Source organism: Camarhynchus parvulus, unplaced genomic scaffold (genome assembly GCF_901933205.1).
Source record: "Camarhynchus parvulus unplaced genomic scaffold, STF_HiC, whole genome shotgun sequence".
NCBI lineage: Eukaryota > Metazoa > Chordata > Aves > Passeriformes > Thraupidae > Camarhynchus > Camarhynchus parvulus.
This window is the reverse complement of record NW_022148347.1, coordinates 115,001-132,904: the sequence shown is the minus strand read 5'-3', so window position 1 is coordinate 132,904 and position 17,904 is coordinate 115,001. Positions and strand designations below refer to the sequence as shown.

The following is a 17,904-nucleotide window of genomic DNA, read 5'->3' as shown; positions in this document are numbered from 1 at the left end:
GGTTTTATTCCCGTTTCTCTGGCTGGATCCAGGCTGGTGTTTCTTTATCTGTGTGCTGGGATTTGAAGGGAAAACCGGGGGAAAAAATCAGCAAAATGGTCAAAAATCCTCTCAAAACCCAAGAATTTGGCCCATTCCTTCACCCACAGCTCCTCGCAGATTTGTGGGGCTGCTGGAACGCCCAAAATCTGATTTTTTCATGGATTCTGGAGTGTTTTCCCCCCTGTGTGGAAAGCACGGGGATGAGCCCAAAATTGGGAAAATCGGGGAAACTGCGCAGTTCTGGTTTAGTTCGGGACAGGGCGTCCCAAATGGGGGTAAAAAGGGATTTTTTGGGGTAATTTCTGCGCTCGCAGGTGGCTGCGAAGCCGCTGGGGAGGAGCCAGGGATGGGTTGAGTTAAATCGGGGGCATTTTAGTGCTTGGACGGTGAGAAAAAAAAGGGGAAAACACTTAAAGACCCTTTTTTCAGGGAATTTAACCCCAAAATTTTATTTTAGTCGTATTTTGGAGGCGAGATTGAGGCTAGCAGCTCCCTGGTGGTCTAGTGGTTAGGATTCGGCGCTCTCACCGCCGCGGCCCGGGTTCGATTCCCGGTCAGGGAAGAAGCTGTTTTGTCCAAAAAAATCTTTATTTTGTTTTTTTTCAAAATCTTTCCAAGATTTAACATCTCCTAACCCCCAAAATACCCCTGCTCTCCTGTTTTTGTACCTCTCCCTTTCCTGCCAGAGGTCCCCTTCCACCTGCCCCACGTCCACCTTTTATTGAGCAATAAAAAAATAATAATAAAAAAATATTTTAAAAACTTATACGCACACATATATATGTGTGTGTGTATATATATATATATACAAGAAAAAGGGAAATAAATTGAAAAAGGCAACGATAATTTGTAAAAGTGAACAGTAATTTGGAAGAGGGAATGATAATTTGAAATAAAAGGGAGGGATAACTTTTGAAAACGGGAATAATAATTGAAGAAGGAATAATAGTAATAATTTTAGAATAGGGGAAAAAAGGTTTTAAAAGGGATGAACGCTTTGGTTTTTATTATTAAAAAATATATGTATATATGTGTATATATGTATATTTTTTTAATAAAAATTAAAGTTTTTAACTTCAGCGGAAGCAGCAGCACGAGGGGCCGCGTTCTACGCCCAAATTGCCGAAAAAATTTGGATTCTTAATTTTGGATTTGGGTGCCCAGGAGCCACGGCCCGACCAATCGTCAAAAGCCCGGCTAGCTCAGTCGGTAGAGCATGAGACTCTTAATCTCAGGGTCGTGGGTTCGAGCCCCACGTTGGGCGGCCATTCTTTTCTTCTTCCTGTTTATGTGCCCAAAAATTATCCCTTTTTCCTTTATTTGCTGTAATTCTTAAACTATTATTCCTTTCCTTAACTATTTTTAGAGTTTAAATTTTTATTCTTATTTAATTATTTATTTTATTTTTTTTTTTACTATTCTTCTTATTATTAATTAAATAGTAATTTTTAAAAAAAGGAAGGCTTGGACTGGTGCCAGGAATTTCACGCCCGGGAAGGCGGGGGGGAAGGGGGGGGTTGAGACTCAGAAATTTCGGGGTTTGAGCCCCAAAAAGGAGGGTTTGGGTACTCAGAAATTTCGGGATTTGAGCCCCAAAAAGGAGGGTTTGGGTACTAAAAAATTTCGGATTTGAGCCCCAAAAAGGAGGGTTTGGGTACTTAGAAATTTCGGGGTCTGAGCCCCAAAAGGAGGGTTTGGGTACTCAGAAATTTCGGGATTTGAGCCCCAAAAAGGAGGGTTTGGGTACTCAGAAATTTCGGAATTTGAGCCCCAAAATCAGGATTTGGACCGACACCAGGAATTTGAGCCCCAAAAGGTTGGTAGAACAGGTGCCCAAAAAGGGGGACGGCGAGCCCCAAAAAGGCTTTGGGAACAGCCCGGAACAGCGAGACAGGGCATTAATCACGGGCTAATTACCCCTGCCGCTAATTAAGACCCCGCAGGGCATCCCGGGGCGCTCCGGCTCCATCCCCGTCCCCCCAAATCCGAGCGGGATTTGCGGTTGGGTTCCCAGATTTTGGGGTTTTTTTGGGACGCGGGGACAGAGGGGGGACAAAGGGAGCGGGGGCGGTGTCGCGGCGTCTGTCCGGGTGTTTGTCCCGGCGTCTGTCCGGGTGTTTGTCCCGGCGTCTGTCCGGGTGTCTGTCCGGGTGTTTGTCCAGGTGTTCCCCGCATTGTTCCCCGGTTTCGGGGTCGTTCAGGCCCCGAGGGCAGCGCGGGGATAAAGGGGGCGCGGGGCGGCGGCGCCGGGAGCCCCGGGGAGCGCACGGCTGGGTGAGGCACAGCGTTCTGGGGCGGTTTCAGGGGGTTTTGGGGTTCTCCTTGCGCCTTCCGCATCATCCCAGCATCTCCTCGAACTTCCAGAGGAACGGGGGTTTTAATTTCTATGACCAATATTTTTTTTAATATATAAAAGATGCTAGGTATATATTTTTAATATGCTTTTTATATATCTAAAATATATATTTTTAAAATAATGTATAAAAGTAAATTTAATTTTTATGGTCAGCCTTTTAAATATATATATATATATATTATTTTATATATCTAAAATATAGATTTTTAAAATAACGTATAAAATTAAATTTAATTTTTCTCACCAACCTTTTTTATTTATTAAAGATATTTTATATATCTATAGCACATAAAAATATATTCATTTTTAAATATAGCTTTATATTCTATACTTTTACATTTCTTAGTTTAAATTTAATATTTTTAAAAGAGAAGCCGGTTTAATTTTTAGATAATCAAACATTTTGCAAAAGCCTAATGACATTTATGCTTTTAGTAAAAAAAGAGTGAAAAAAGCAGAAACCCAGGAGCCCGGCTAGCTCAGTCGGTAGAGCATGAGACTCTTAATCTCAGGGTCGTGGGTTCGAGCCCCACGTTGGGCGGCGGCTGCTATTTTATCCCTTTGTTCAGCCAAATCGGATTTTTTTGCCTTTTTTGTACCCAAATCCGCCTGGTTCGGGTCCAGCTGCAGGCGCTGCTGAGGCGTCTCAGCGCCCTTGGCAATAAAGCGCTTTTTTTCCTCATTAAATCATTTTATTCCCTGCAACCAAATCCACTAAAATCTCCAGAATTCCTCAGACTTCAATTTTTTTGGGGTTATCTCAGGAGGCAAACCAAGCTTTTCTCTGCTCGTTCTGCCCCAAAAGGCGCAAAACAAAAGAACTGGGAGGGTTTTGCCGCGGTTGTTTTGGGTTTTTTCCCCACCCTATCCCAGGATCGAGCCCTGAGGGAATTAATCCCAGAGGTGAATTCCTGATTTCCTGAGCCCTTCTCAGTCCAGAGCTGAATTCCTGAGTCCAGAGCTGAATTCTGGAGCTGTTCTCATTCCAGGGAGCAGAATTAATTCCAGATCCGAATTCCTGAGCCATTCTCATTCCAGGTCTGAATTCCTGAGCCCAGAGCTGAGTTCTGGAGCCGTTCTCATTCCAGGGAGTGAAACTCTGAATTCCCGAGCCATTCTCATCCCAGGGAACCAACCAATGGAATCCCGGACCTTTCCCACCACGAAGCTGCTCCTGCTGGGGTTGGGCCTCCTCCTGTGCCTTGGAGCCGGTGAGTGGGGAACAAATCAGATTTAACGGGTTCTGCCCGGTTCTTTTCCCCCAAAATTCATCCCGTTTTTCCCCCTCCTGCCGCAGCCGAGGCCCTCCGGTGCCACCTGTGCAAGTACAAGATCCCGCTGATGGGCTGCCTGCGGGGCGCCAACGTGACGAGCTGCGAGCGCCGGGAGAAGTGTGCGCTCATCAAAACCTCCCTGGGTGCGTCCCCATCCTCTCCTTCCCTTGTTTCATCCCTCCGGTCCCTGAAACCTGATCTGTTTCCCTTTCGTTTACCCAAATCCACCTGGTTTGCAGGCAGAACCTGCAGGGAGCTTCTCCTTGGCCTCTTCCCCATCCTCTCCTTCCCGTGTTTTGTCCCTTTGTTCACCCAAATCTGATCTTTTCCCCTTTTATTTACCCAAATCCAACTGGTTTGCAGGCAGAACCTGCAGGGAGGTTGGCCTTTTCCCCACCCACTCCTCCCCCTCAGAGGGGATCAAAAAACTTTCAAAAATTCGTTTTTAAGCCAAGAGGAGACTCTCCCGGGGGACAGGGGTTGTCTCCGTGGGTGCATCATGGAGATTTTTTCCTTTCATTTTCTGATTTTCTTTTTCTCTTAATCAAACCAAGATATGGCTTGATTTGGGGGTACATTTCAGAGCTCGGCTTCTCCCCAAAGCCCCAAAAACCAGATTTTCACGGCGTCCTTGTCCCTCCTTGCAGGGAAAATGACCCTTTACTACCAGCAGGGCTGCACGTCCGCCCTCAACTGCGGCCGGGAGCGGGCGTCGGACGCCGAGTCCCGCCTGAGCTCCCGCTACTCCTGCTGCGAGACGGACCTGTGCAACGAGGAGTGGGCCGAGGAGCGCCGGGACTGACCCGAACGGGGGCGGCACCGCGGTTCTGGGGCTCCCCGAACCGCTCTGCCCCGGGCTTGTGCTCGCCAGTGGAAACAATGAGGGCTCCTTCACCGCACAGTGTCCTCAAGAATGCTATTTCTGAAAGAAATTCACAAAAAGAGCCTTTTTATCTGCGATTTTAAGGCCTGCTTTTTCTCCACGATATCACTGCTCCCCATCCTAACCCTAACCCTAACCCCCAAACCTAAACTTAACCCTAACCCCCACCCTAACCCCTAACCCTAACCCTAACCCTAACCCTAACCCTAACCCTAACCCTACCTAACCCCTAACCTGCCTAACCTAGCCTAACCTGAACCCTAACCCTGACCTCCTAACCCTAACCCTAGCCTAGCCTACCCTACCCCTAACCCTAACCCTAACCCTAGCCTAACCCTAACCCTAACCCTAACCTAACCCTAACCTAACCAACCCTAACCCTAACCCTAACCCTAACCCTAACCCTAACCCTAACCCTAACCCTAACCCTAGCTCTTTAAAGATCATTGTCTTGAGTTTGAAATTATTCTCAGTAGGAAAATGGAGCCTCTTTTGTGATGAGCATCCCTTGCTTCTTGATTCTCACTGAGACTGTACAAGCTAAGAAATAAACCAAAAAAATTTTCTGCAAAGCTGTCTCACCCGATGAAGCTGTTGAGCAGAAAGTGTAAGCCCGAAATTAGTGTACACTAATTTTTTTTTAATCTATATTTCCACAGCAAGGCTTACAGAAACGCATGACATTCAATTTCTGCTTTCCTTCTCCTTCCCTTCCTGCATCTATCAACATTTTGATTGATTCCCAAGCCGACTATTTATGCCCAAACACCTACGAAAAAAGACATTCCCATTAAAAAAATCGAGTCCACACAGTTCAGTGCTGCTAATATTTTCTCTCTCAAACGGGCCCCGCTGCTGATTTACTCTTGGCTCTAAAATAAACCCTCAGGCTCGGCACTGGCAGGGGGGGTCTGGCCCGTGTCCCGGTTTCCAGCTCTGCGGGCTCGGCATTCCCGATGGTCTGGGAGCAGCTGGTGGCCCCGAACACGATCCCGACACCCAAAGCCCAAGGGCGAGCCAAGGATCTTCCCCCTGGTCTCATCCCGGGTTTTATTTATTTTCCCTCCAGGGCAGGGCTGGGAATTTTGGGAGAGGAGCATCAGCTGGGAGCCAGGGGAAATAAAGGGGGTGTGTGTGTGTCCAGTAGACATTAATTAATCCATATATTTGCAGATATTTTTGGATATCCATCAATTAATCCATATATTTATGGATATTTTTGAATATCCATCAATTAATCCATATATTTAGGGATAAATTTACGTTTTTTTTCATTTCCCCCCTCCTCCTGTCGCTTTGGGTGTCCCAAGCTCTTCCTACCTGACCAACACACCTGTGGCAGGTGGGAGACGCCCCGCAGGAGAAGTTCCAGCCCTTTTCCTCAAATATGAGCAGCCAGATTTGTATTTTTTCACCGTTTTTGACAAGAGGGATGCAAAGCTTTGCCCCTTCCCCCTGGCAGGAGGGATGAGGTTCCTGAAAAGGGTTAAAAAGCCGCCAAGACCCCCGGGAAAAGGTTCGGCCTTGGGGACAGGTGGAGGGAGGCGCTGGAAACGCGAGGAACTTTGGCACGGAGAACTTTGGCACGGAGCAGAGCAGCAGAGCCGGGGAGGCGGAGGAGGAAGAGGAGGAGGAGGGAGAAACCTCGGTGGGTGCCCAGGATAGCAGCGATGGGGGAGGGCAGAGAATGGTAAGTGACACGCGAGGGGGTGGCGGCGACAAGAGGGGACAAATGGGGCCCCGAGGAGCCGCGGCTCCAGCCATGTCCGAGGCGGCGGCGGCCGCGGCCGGGCTCCTGCGGCGCTGCTCGGGGCAGCGGCTGCCGCGGACCCCGTCCCGCTGGGACCCCGCGGCCGCGCGGCTGGCGGCGCAGCTGGCCGCGTCCCGAGCCGTGCCGGGCCAGAACCCGCCGGGACCGGCGCGGTCCGGGAGGGCGGCCCTGCCCGACGCCTCCGCTCCGAGGTACGCGGGGGCAGCCGGGGAGGGCTGGGGATGCTCTTGTGCCTCTGTCGCTCTGTCCCTTGTTCCTTGTCTGTCTGTCCCTCTGTCCCTCTGGTGCTTATGTACAGATGGAAAGAAACGGGAGGTAGGAGAGAGTGAATTCCCCTTCCGCAGGGAGTGATATAAACGTATATAAATATATAAAAATATAAAATTATATAAGTACATGAGAAGGGGCAGATAAACAGGCTCAGAGGTGGCAACGCTCTGCAGGACAACTCCAGGACCATTTTTACTCATTAATTCCTGCTGCAGAACCTCTGGAACTGGGATTTGTCTCCTTCCACAGTTCCAGATGTGTCCAAGACCCCGACTCGGAGGTTTTGGATCAGCAAGGGCTGGCTTTCAAATCAGAATTTATGGATCACTGGGTCTGATTTCAGGTCCTCATTAGGAGAAGACAAATCGCTCTCCAGAGGATCCCACATTTCCCAGTCCGTGGTAACTTGAACCCCCTCAGTACCCGGGTGACCATCCCTCCCTCCTGTCCCGGTCTGCCCTGACGAGAACTCGGTGAAAAAGTGGAAACCACGATGTTATGGGCAACCCCAGCCCCGGAAAAGAAAATTATTTTAATTATCATTCGCATATAATGCACCACCTCCAAATCTGCACGAAATATTTCCGGAAGGCCAGGACTATTTTATTTTGAGGTGCAATCCCGAGCTTGATCTTTATGGATTTGGGAAACGCGCACAGACCTCGATAAGGGCTTTGCATCCTCGTGTATTCCCTTTCTCCTGTTGCTTTTTATGGCCCCTGATGAACCCTGGAGCTCAACCAGGTCATCTGAGTCCCCCGCTGGAGTTTCAGGGGCGAAACTGGATTTTAACGAGGGCTCAGATGGCTGCTGGACCTCAGCCTGGAGCAGCTGCTCCACGCCGGCCCCAGGGCTCCGATTCGGCACCAGCTCGGCCATAAATCAGCTCCATCCAGGGCTGGTGGCATCCCCGAATGGGAGGGGATCCTCAAAAGCTTTTGTGGATTTTTTGGATCCCAAAAAGATCCCAAAAGGGGATCGTCTTACCACCGCCCTGCTGAAAAAAAAAAAAAGAAAAAAAAGCCAAAAAAACCAAAACAAATGAGGAAGCTCAGGATTTATGGGCAGCGTCCTTGCTTTCCTTCGTGCCCCCCAGAGCCGAGGTCCGGTCCCCGCGCTGGCGAAACCGGACACCGCGGGAGTGACCGCGGGCAGCGGCCGCGCTCCGGGCCGAGCGCCGCCCCCGGGGCCGGGCGCCAGCGCTGCCCTTCCAGCCGCGCTGAAACCCTTCCTGCCCCGCAGGAGAGAGGCCATGGCAGCCGTGTTCCTGCCCGGCAACCTCCAGGACGAGGCCACTTGCTCCGTGTGCCTGGAGTTCTTCAAGGACCCCGTGTCCATCGAGTGCGGCCACAACTTCTGCCGGGCGTGCATCGTCAAGAGCTGGAAGGACCTGGAGATGGATTTCCCGTGCCCGCAGTGCCGCGAAGTTTTCCAGAACAAAAATTTCCGCCCCAACCGGCAGCTGGCGAACATGTCCGAGATCATCAGCCAGTTCGCGCAGCGCGGGGCCAAAGGCGCGGAGGAGGACGGGCTGTGCCCCAAGCACCGCGAGGCGCTCAAGCTCTACTGCAAGGACGACCGCAGGAGCATCTGCGTGGTGTGCGACAGGTCCCGCGAGCACCGCCCGCACGCCGTGGTGCCCGTGGATGAGGCTTCCGAGGAGTACAAGGTCCGTCCGTCCGTCTGTCCGTCTGTCTGTGCGTGCGAGCCCCGCGCTGTCACCCCGCGCTGTCACCCGGCTTCGCCTCACCTCGCGAAGAGCTGGGAGAGCTTCCCAGCCTCCCAAAAAAACCGGGAGAGCTTCCCAGGCTCCCAAAAAATCTGGGAGAGCTTCCCAACCTCCCCCAAAAAACCGGGAGAGCTTCCCAGCCTCCCCCCTAAAAAACCGGGAGAGCTGTCCCGCCGCGGTGCGCGCGCCTTGCCCGGGTTTTGGGGGTGGATTTACCTCGCAGGAGGCTGACGGACAAACCGCCGCCACTTTCTGGGGGCTGGGAAACCGTCCAGAGATGAGCCAAGCTGATTAAAGCCGGGCTGACCTTTGCCGATGGGAACGGGGCACGTCCTGCCCCTGGCAGCCTCCGTTCCTGTTTTTTGGGGAGGTTCTGGTGGTCCTGGGGGCCGCCTCAGGGATTTCCCGGCGAGCGCATCCCGAGTTTTTCCTCCCTCCGTTCCTGTTTTTTGGGGAGGTTCTGGCGGTTCTGGATTTCCCGGCGAGCGCATCCCGAGTTTTTCCTCCCTCCCCATCCCACCCGGCACCGAGCAAATCCCGCGGGCAGAGGGACGAAAGCGACACCGGCAAATTCTCTTTTTCTTTTGTTCTCAGGAGAAAATCCAGGCGCGCTTGGATTTCCTGAGGAAGGAGCGGCAGGAGCTGCTGGAGTTCAAAGTGAACGACGATAAGAAAACCCAGGAGCTGCTGGTGGGTCCTGGGATGGGGCGGTGGGGAAGCCTGCAGGGGGCTGAGTGTCCCGAAAATTGAAAATGGGAATTTTTCTCCTTCCTCCTGCCCCGCCGCCATCAGCCAGAGCCTCAGCAGCCCTCGGGGGTGGTGCTGGAATATCTCGGAATTCTCTGGAATATCTGGAGAGCTCGGCTGGCTCCGGGGCGCCGCTCCACCCTTCCTCTTCCTCAGCGCACCACCCCAGCGGCAGCAGAAGGGAAAAAACCCCAGCCCAATGAAAATAATTCATCTCCCAGGCCATCCCCTCCCCAAGAAAAGTGATTTTTGAGAGATCCTGGCGCTGCTTCCCAAGGTTTTTGTCCGGGAATTCTGCCCCCTGTGATTCCTCGCTGTGAAAAACGCCCATCCCTTGTTTTTAAAATTTTAATTGTTTAATAGTAATGAAATGGTTATAAAAATAGTACTATAATTAGAGTAATAATAATTTGGACAATATGGATTAGGACAATATGAGACAATAAAAACAAAGAGTTATGGACAGTCAGGGTGCCTCTTTCTGGGCAAAATAAGCCCGAAATTAACAGAGGATTAACCCTTAAAAGCAGTAGCCTGTTGAATATTCATACACCTCATTAGTGATGCATAAATTCCATTCAAACAAAGGATTCTGTCTGGCCAGTGGCAAATTCTTCCTCTTAATCCTAAACGGCATTTTCAGGGCTGAGGAAGCAGGAAGAAGTTTGTTTCTTCTGATAAGAAAACAATAAATTCTATTTCTCTGAAAGATTTCGGCGTCCTGTGGCTGCCATTTGGTGCCAGTACCTCAATCCTTTCTTAAAAAAAAAATCCCTCACGCACAGTACCTATTTTAACTATAAAAGTTCCATTTTGACCACAAAACTCCGTTTACCGCACTATTAAAATGTGAATACGGCGCCACTAACCGATACAACAAAATACGTACAGTAAATATCTGTGTCAAAACACAAACAGTAAATACCTGTATCAAAACACAAACAGTAAATATCTGTGTCAAAACACAAACAGTAAATATCTGTGTCAAAACACAAACAGTAAATATCTGTGTCAAAACACAAACAGTAAATACCTGTGTCAAAACACAAACTGTAAATATCTGTGTCAAAACACAAACAGTAAATACCTGTGTCAAAACACAAACAGTAAATACCTGTGTCAAAACACAAATAGTAAATACCTGTGTCAAAACACAAACTGTAAATATCTGTAGACCCATATAATTCACATTTTTCACATTCAGCCCTCCCCGAAGGAAGCCCCCAGTCTCACCAGGCTGGAGCTCCAGCTCCCCCTCCACACCTCTCTCCTGAAAACCCCGCTTTTCACCTTTTTTTGCTGTTTCACCCCCAGAAAACCATCGAGGGCGAGCGGCAGAAGCTGCTCTCAGACTTCGAGCGGCTGCGGCAGTTCCTGCACGACCAGGAGCACATCCTGCTGGGGCAGCTGGAGAAGATGGAGAAGAACATCTCCAGGAGGCAGAACGAGAACATCACCGACCTCTCCAGGGAGATCACGCTCCTCAACAAGCTCATCGCCGAGCTGGAGGAGAAAATCCAGCAGCCCATGCTGGAGTTCCTCAAGGTGAGATGTCAGCTCTCAGCCGCAGCGCTATTCCTCATTTTTCAGTGGTGTTTTGGGGGTAAAAGTCCTTTTTTTCGTTCTGCTTTTAATGAGTGGAAAGTGCAAGGAGGTGCCTGAGCGCCCCAGGCTCTCTCCGGCTGAGGAACAGGATGTTCTCTTCAAATTAATGATATTTTTTTCCTCCATGAATTCATCTGGGACTTTTCTAGCGCCCCCAAGCCCTTGGTTTGTGTTTCTGGATGCTGTAGAGATGGTTTTGGGGGTAAAAGTCCTTTTTTTATCCTGCCTTTAATGAGTGGAGGGTGCAAGGAGGTGTCAGAGAGCCCCAAGCTCTCTCTGGCTCAGGAACACCCTGGGAAATAACGTTCTCTTCAACTTCAATGATTTTTTTTCCTCCTGTGTTTTTCCAGAGGTTTTTCCAGGGGTTTTCCAGGATTTTTCCAGTGTTTTCCCAGGATTTTTCTAGGTGCTTTTCCAGACGTTTCTCCAGGAGTTTTTCCAGGGATTTTTCCCGTGTTTTTCCAGAGGTTTTCTTGGGGTTTTTCCAGGATTTTTCCAGGTTTTTTTCCTGCGTTTTTTTAGAGTTTTTCCCAGGTTTTATTCCCTGTGTTTTTCCAGAGGTTTTCCCGGGTTTTTTCCCCAGGATTTTTCCAGGCAGCTGCCTCAGACCTGCACAGGGTTAAATTCCCTGCCAGGCTGCCTCCTGGGTGCTGTCAATATTTGCAGAAGTTTTCAGGGCTTGGCTGTGGGTGGGAATTCACCCCACGAACAACAATCGGCATGTTATTAAAAAGCAGCACTGGGAGCGACAGTTGGCATTTTTTTATTAAAAAAAGCAGCTTGGGAATAAAATGCCAGTTGTTGTTTATTTAAAAGCAGCTCTGGGCTGGCTCCAGGGCCCTTTGTTCAGCCCCTGGGAGGCGGCTCTGCCTTGCTGTGGGCTCTGGAATGTGTTTTGGGGGCAGAACAGGCAAATAATGGCTCGGTTTGCAGTTGGTTTGTGGTGTTGCAATTTTGTTTTATTGAGCGTAATTGAACCTTAAATCACCTCCATAATCCACCCCTGCCTGAGGGGAAAATCACTTTATTGAGTATATTTGAACCTTAAATTGCCTGCACTGCATTTAGTGCACAGAAAACTGCATTTTGTGCAAAAAATAATAAGTAACAATTTTTAGTAGTAGATTATTATAACTGTACATTTTGAGTACATTATAAACAATGCATAATTAATATGTATACTATAAATATTTAATAAAAACCATTTTGTGTTATAAATAACAAAATTAATAATAATAAATTATTTATAAATATTAAATTTATGCAATATATTATAAATAATAATTTATAATATTAATAATTAATACTATAAATATTTTGCGTAGAACAAACTGCATTTTGTGTATAATAAATAAATAATAATAAATAATAATATTAATAATTAAAATTATTTATAAATAGTAAATTTATGCAATATATTATAAATAATAATAATTTATCATATTAATAAATAATGCTATAAATATTTTGCGTACAATAAACTGCATTTTGTGTATAATAAATAAACAATAATAAATAATAATATTAATAATTAAAAATTATTTATAAATAGTAAATTTATGCAATATATTATAAATAATAATAATTTATCATATTAATAAATAATGCTATAAATATTTTGCGTACAATAAACTGCATTTTGTGTATAATAAATAAATAATAATTAATAATAATATTAATAATTAAAAATTATTTGTAAATAGTAAATTTATGCAATATATTGTAAATAATAATAATTTATCATATTAATAAATAATGCTATAAATATTTTGCGTACAATAAACTGCATTTTGTGTGCAACAAACCGCATTTTATATAAAATAAAGCGCATTTTGAAGAGCTGCCTGCAGTCCCGCATCCCCCATTCAGGCTCTCAGTGCTCACTCTCGCTTTTTTCCCTTTCCAGGATGTGACGGGCGTCATCAGCAGGTGAGGAATTCTGCTCTGCCCGGGGATGGGGGAATTTCCCTCCCGCTCTCCGCCAGCCCCGATCTCCCCCAGATTCCCGGGAATCTGATTTTTTCCCTTTTTCCCGCCCGTGGGTTTCTCCCGGGGTTGAGCGAGAGCAGAAACTCCAAATTCTCTCACGCGCATTTCCCCCAGCGCAGGCACCACCAATTTCTGGAATCGGATTTTTGATTGCTGCAGCTGCCGGACGTGGGGAGGGGGTTACCCCCCAAAAATCCCCCCCATCACCCCAAAATCCCGATTTCCTCACCCCAAAGGGGATGAAATCCCAGTAAGATGCTCGGGGCGGGATGGGACAGGAGCATGGGTGGAAAATGGGGCTGGAAATGGGGGAATATCCACAATTCCCTCTTTTTTTGCCGTTTTCCCGGGGCAGGAGTGATGAGGTGAAGTGCCAGAAGCCGGTCCCTGTCTGCACCGACATGAAGATGCACGTGTGCAACTTCTCCCTCAAAACCGTGGTCCTGGAGAAGGTCTTGAAGAAATTCCGAGGTGGGTGGGGGGAAAAAAAAAAAATATATATATAAAAGTATAAAAAATAAACTATAAAAAATAAAAATTAAAAAATAATAAAAAATATAAATATAAAATACAAAATACAAAATATAAAATATAAAATACAAAATATAAAATATAAAATATAAAATATAAAATATAAAATATAAAATATAAAATACAAAATATAAAATATAAAATACAAAATATAAAATATAAAATGTAAAATGTAAAATGTAAAATGTAAAATGTAAAATGTAAAATATAAAATATGAATAAGGAATAAAAATTAAAATAATAAAATATAAAATATAAAATATAAAATATAAAATATAAAATATAAAATATAAAATATAAAATATAAATTATAAAATATAAAATACAAAATATAAAATCTAAAATACAAAATGTAAAATGTAAAATGTAAAATGTAAAATATAAAATGTAAAATATAAAATATAAAATATAAAATATAAAATATAAATTATAAAATATAAAATACAAAATATAAAATATAAAATACAAAATGTAAAATGTAAAATGTAAAATGTAAAATGTAAAATGTAAAATATAAAATATGAATAAGGAATAAAAATAAAAATAATATAATATAAAATATAAAATATAAATAACGAAATAGAAAATGAAAAATAAAAATATATATTTTAAAAAAAACATATAAAAAATAAAAAAAGAAAAATAAAAAATACAAAATTATCCCCGGCCTTTCCTGGCACTGGGAGGGAATGCCCGGGTTGCTGCTCCAGGGCTCCTGGGCACCAAAGTGGGGCAAAAAGGGGGGAAAATCGGAGTTTGAGCATCAGTTTTGGTGCAATAAAAACTTTAATTTCAAGATAGCCAAGCCCTGGGTTTGCAGGCAATCACGAGGTGGTGCTGAGAGAGTTGGAAATGCGATGAAAAGAGCAGCTCTAGGAGAGAAAAAACTAAATAATTGTGTCCCCTCTCTTTTCTCCTTTTCAGAAAACCTGCAGGACGAGCTGGGAAGAGGCGAAAAAGGTAAAAAAGATGATATTTCACACGCAGTGCCCAGAGCAAAGACTCAAAATTGTGGTTGTATTTTGCAAAGCTGAAAGAGAGGGGGACAAAAAGGAAGGAGAAAAAAAAAAAAAAAACGGAAAAAACACTCTAGATTTCTTTTTTTTTTTTTTTTTTTTTTTTCCTTAATTTCTTCTCTCTCAATGATTTCCAGATCCTGCCTGCTCAGCTCCAGAGCCCAAAGCCGATTTTTCTAACTGACGCCGGGGATCTGACAGCTCAGCCAGGTCCTCTCTGCCTGTTTGCATTTGACAAACCCACAGATTTCAGACCCAAAAAGCCACTCCGAGCCACGGCTTTGCCAAATTTGCTCTGCTGGGCTCCTGCTTCCCCCAGGGAATTGGGATGGAGGCCTCAGAGGGGTTAAATCCAGCAGAATTCGGTAATTCCTTAAGATATTTAAGAATTCAAATTAAATCCCAGCAGAATTCAGTTAATTCCTTAAGTTATTTAAGAATTCACATTAAATCCCAGCAGAATTCAGTTAGTTCCTTAAGTTATTTAAGAATTCAAATTAAATCCCAGCAGAATTCGGTTAATTCCTTAAGTTATTTAAGAATTCAAATTAAATCCCAGCAGAATTTGGTTAATTCCTTAAGTTATTTAAGAATTCAAATTAAATCCCAGCAGAATTCAGTTAATTCCTTAAGTTATTTAAACAATTATCCAAAGAATTCAATTAAATCCACAGAATTCGGTTAATTCCTTAAGTTATTTAACAATTCAAATTAAATCCCAGCAGAATTGGTTAATTTTAGTATTTAAAATTATATTGTTGTTATTTAAATTAAATTTACTTAAGTTATTTAAGAATTCAAATTAAATCCCAGCAGAATTTAACTCATTTTTGAAGTTAATTAAGAATTTAACTCCCTTTCACAAGAGAGGTCACGAATTTGAGGGGCAAACCCCACCCACACCCCTCGGTGTGAGGGTGCCCAGAGCAGCATTTTCAGGAGAAAAATCTCTTTTTTTTTGCTTTTAAACCTGTGGTTTCTAGCACGGGGACCTCAGAGGAGGACAACCCACGGGCTGGACCTTTTCCAAGGGTTCTGCTCACAAGCAGCGCCCCCAGGCACCTCCGGAAATGCCAGAATTTGGCAGAAAACGCGAGAAATCGAGTGAAAAGCCAAAGGCCCCTTGCTGCATGCGCAGAGGTGTCACTCGCTGTGGTTGAACCTCAGACCCAAATCCTGACAATTCCTGACAATTCCAGGGGCTGGAGATGCCCCAGGAAGGAAAACACCCCGTTAAAAGGTGTTTTAAAACAATAACAACAACAACAACAAAAAAATTTAAAAAAGAGATTAAAAAACAGATTAAAAAAAAAGATTTTAAAAAAACGGGCATTGATGAAATCAGCTTGTTCCACCCCATTTCCCCACAGGTTTGCTGGTGGGATTTGCAGTCTCTGATGCAGGAGATGCAGGAAATGCAGGAAATGCAGGAGATGCAGGAAATGCAGGAAATGCAGGAAATGCAGGTTTTTTGCCCACTTTTGGGGAGGAACCTGGTGCTTAAGTTTTGAAGGAAAAGTGATCCCAGCCTTTCCCTGTCCCCGTTTTCACTTTCCCCACATTTACGAAGCGCTCTGAGGTTTTCGATCCCACCGTGTCTCTTTTGTGAATTTTTTATGCCAATTCCTGACCCAAACCTGTGAATTTTGGAGAGCACAAAAGCCTTTTATGGTCTGGCACCTGCTCCAAAATCCCCATTTTAGATTCCCCCCAAAGTGTCTCACGGATTCGTGGTGACTTTGCTGACTACAACCACAATTTGAGGTCACTTCCTCTGAGTTTGGAAAAGGGGGAAAAAAAGCCGTTGGGACCAGGCTGCATTTGCATGTTTGCTTTGGGATGCTCCAGGTGGAAAGATTCCCTCAGGTCGTGGCTTCCCACAAGGATTTGGGTGCTTTTGGGGTGGTTTGGGGATCAAAATTCTGAGATTTGTGATGCCAGGGGGGTGCGGAGCCCGCCTGTGTGTGGATGAGCTGGAAACCAAGATAAAAAAAATCGATTCATGTGGAAAAAACCATTCTTGATCATCTTTGCTGTTGATAACCGCGAATTATCTGCATGTGCTTTTATGGCGTTGTCTTCTCTCTCTCGTGTTGTTGTCGCCCCATTTCTCACCAGAAACTGCATGAGATAAACGCCCCTCAAGGGCTTTGGGATGTCCATGGGGGTGTCAGTGTGGGGCGTGGGGTTTCTGGGGCTGGGCTGGCATTGCTGGTCTCCAGGCTGGCATTATTGAGCTCCAGAGACTGAGCCGCGCTCTTCCCTGCCCAAACCCTCGCTGAGCCCTGACCGCCGTCTGTCCCCAACAGAGGACCTGACCCTGGACCCCGACTCCGCCAACCACCTGCTGATCCTCTCGGCCGACCTCAAGAGCGTCCGCATGGGCTGCAGGAAGCAGGAGCTGCCCGACAACCCCAAGCGCTTCGACACCAACTCGCGCGTCCTGGCCTCCACGGGCTTCAAGTCGGGGCGGCACTACTGGGAGGTGGAGGTGGGGCCCTCGGACGGCTGGGCCTTCGGCGTGGCCAAGGAATCCATCCGGAGGAAGGGGCTGACGCAGTTCTCCCCCGAGGAGGGCATCTGGGCCGTGCAGCAGAACGGCGGCCGCTACTGGGCCGTGACGTCGCCGCAGCGCACGCCGCTGTGCCTGGGCGGCCGCAAGCTGAGCCGCGTCCGCGTCTACCTGGACTACGAGGGCGAGGAGGTTTCCTTCTACGACGCCGAGAACATGCAGCACATCTTCACCTTCAACGTGGCCTTCCAGGAGAAGGTGTTCCCCCTGTTCTCGGTCTGCTCCACGGTCACCTACATCAAGCTGTGCCCCTGAGGCACCGCGGGCTGGGACGAGTCTCCTCCTGCTTGTGCCCATCTCCAGAATGGGAAAAAGGATCTCCAGAACCCCTTTTCCAGCTGATTTTGGTGCCCAGGAGCCCGGGCACTCCCAGCCCTCCCTCCCGGGCTCCTGGGTGAGATCAAAGAGACTCAAATCAGGCTGGTTTGGGGGGATGTGAGCTGAGGGTGGGCAGGGACGTGGTCAGGGGAGCGTCACGTGGAGGGTCTTCAGGGCAGGTGGGAGCAGAGGGATGTCCAGCAGCGCCCAGAAATTGCGGTGGCCAGCTTGAAGGAAGGGTGTGGTCACCAGCTTGATGGCTGTGGTCACCAACTCAAGGACTGTGGTCACCAACTCAAGGACTGTGGTCACCAACCCAAAGATTGTGGCCACCAACTCAAAAGGTCGTGGCCACCAACTCAAGGACTGTGGTCAACAACCACAGAGACAAACAGAAATTTAAAAAAAAAAAAATCCAGTCAGAAATTTCCTGGTTCCTTCTCCCACCCGGGGAAATAATTTTCCCCCAAAAGCAGTTTTTGGGATGTGGTGAGAGCTGTCTGAGCTGTCTCAGGTGACCACTGGCCACCACTGTGGAAGAATCTGTGTGGCTTTGTCTGCCCTCCCTGGCTCCCCACCCACAGCTCCTCTGGAAAAGGTTAAAAGGTGCTTTTTTGGGTGTTTTTTCAGTGATGTTTGTCCTGCTGTACCTGAGCAAGACCCACGTTTGTCCCTCTGGCGCTCCCGTGCTGAGGCTTTTCCGTGGACAGGACAAAATTTCCCTTGTGGATCTCACACCTTGCGTGGATTTAGGTGCTGAATCTCGTGTTCCTTTTCTTTTTTTTTATAAAAACCTCTCCA

General features: G+C 46.5%; 1 protein-coding gene and 3 non-coding genes across 4 annotated transcripts; all 4 read left to right on the top strand.

Annotated features, from left to right (window-relative positions):
- The first annotated feature begins 532 nt into the window (after positions 1-532).
- TRNAE-CUC lies at positions 533-604 on the top strand. The gene has a single exon. It is a non-coding gene; the product is annotated as a tRNA-Glu (tRNA).
- Positions 605-1,233: 629 nt separating this feature from the next.
- On the top strand, positions 1,234-1,306 carry TRNAK-CUU. The gene has a single exon. It is a non-coding gene; the product is annotated as a tRNA-Lys (tRNA).
- A 1,560-nt stretch (positions 1,307-2,866) lies between these two features.
- Positions 2,867-2,939, top strand: TRNAK-CUU. Its single transcript has one exon. It is a non-coding gene; the product is annotated as a tRNA-Lys (tRNA).
- A 4,243-nt stretch (positions 2,940-7,182) lies between these two features.
- LOC115916578 (E3 ubiquitin-protein ligase TRIM7-like) lies at positions 7,183-17,088 on the top strand. The gene is given in 9 exon segments (XM_030970307.1): positions 7,183-7,399; positions 7,402-7,536; positions 7,571-8,265; positions 8,920-9,015; positions 10,387-10,617; positions 12,584-12,606; positions 13,022-13,137; positions 14,122-14,157; positions 16,523-17,088. Coding segments are annotated over 9 exon segments (1,941 nt in total). The 5' UTR covers positions 7,183-7,308; the 3' UTR covers positions 17,041-17,088.
- Positions 17,089-17,904: the final 816 nt, after the last annotated feature.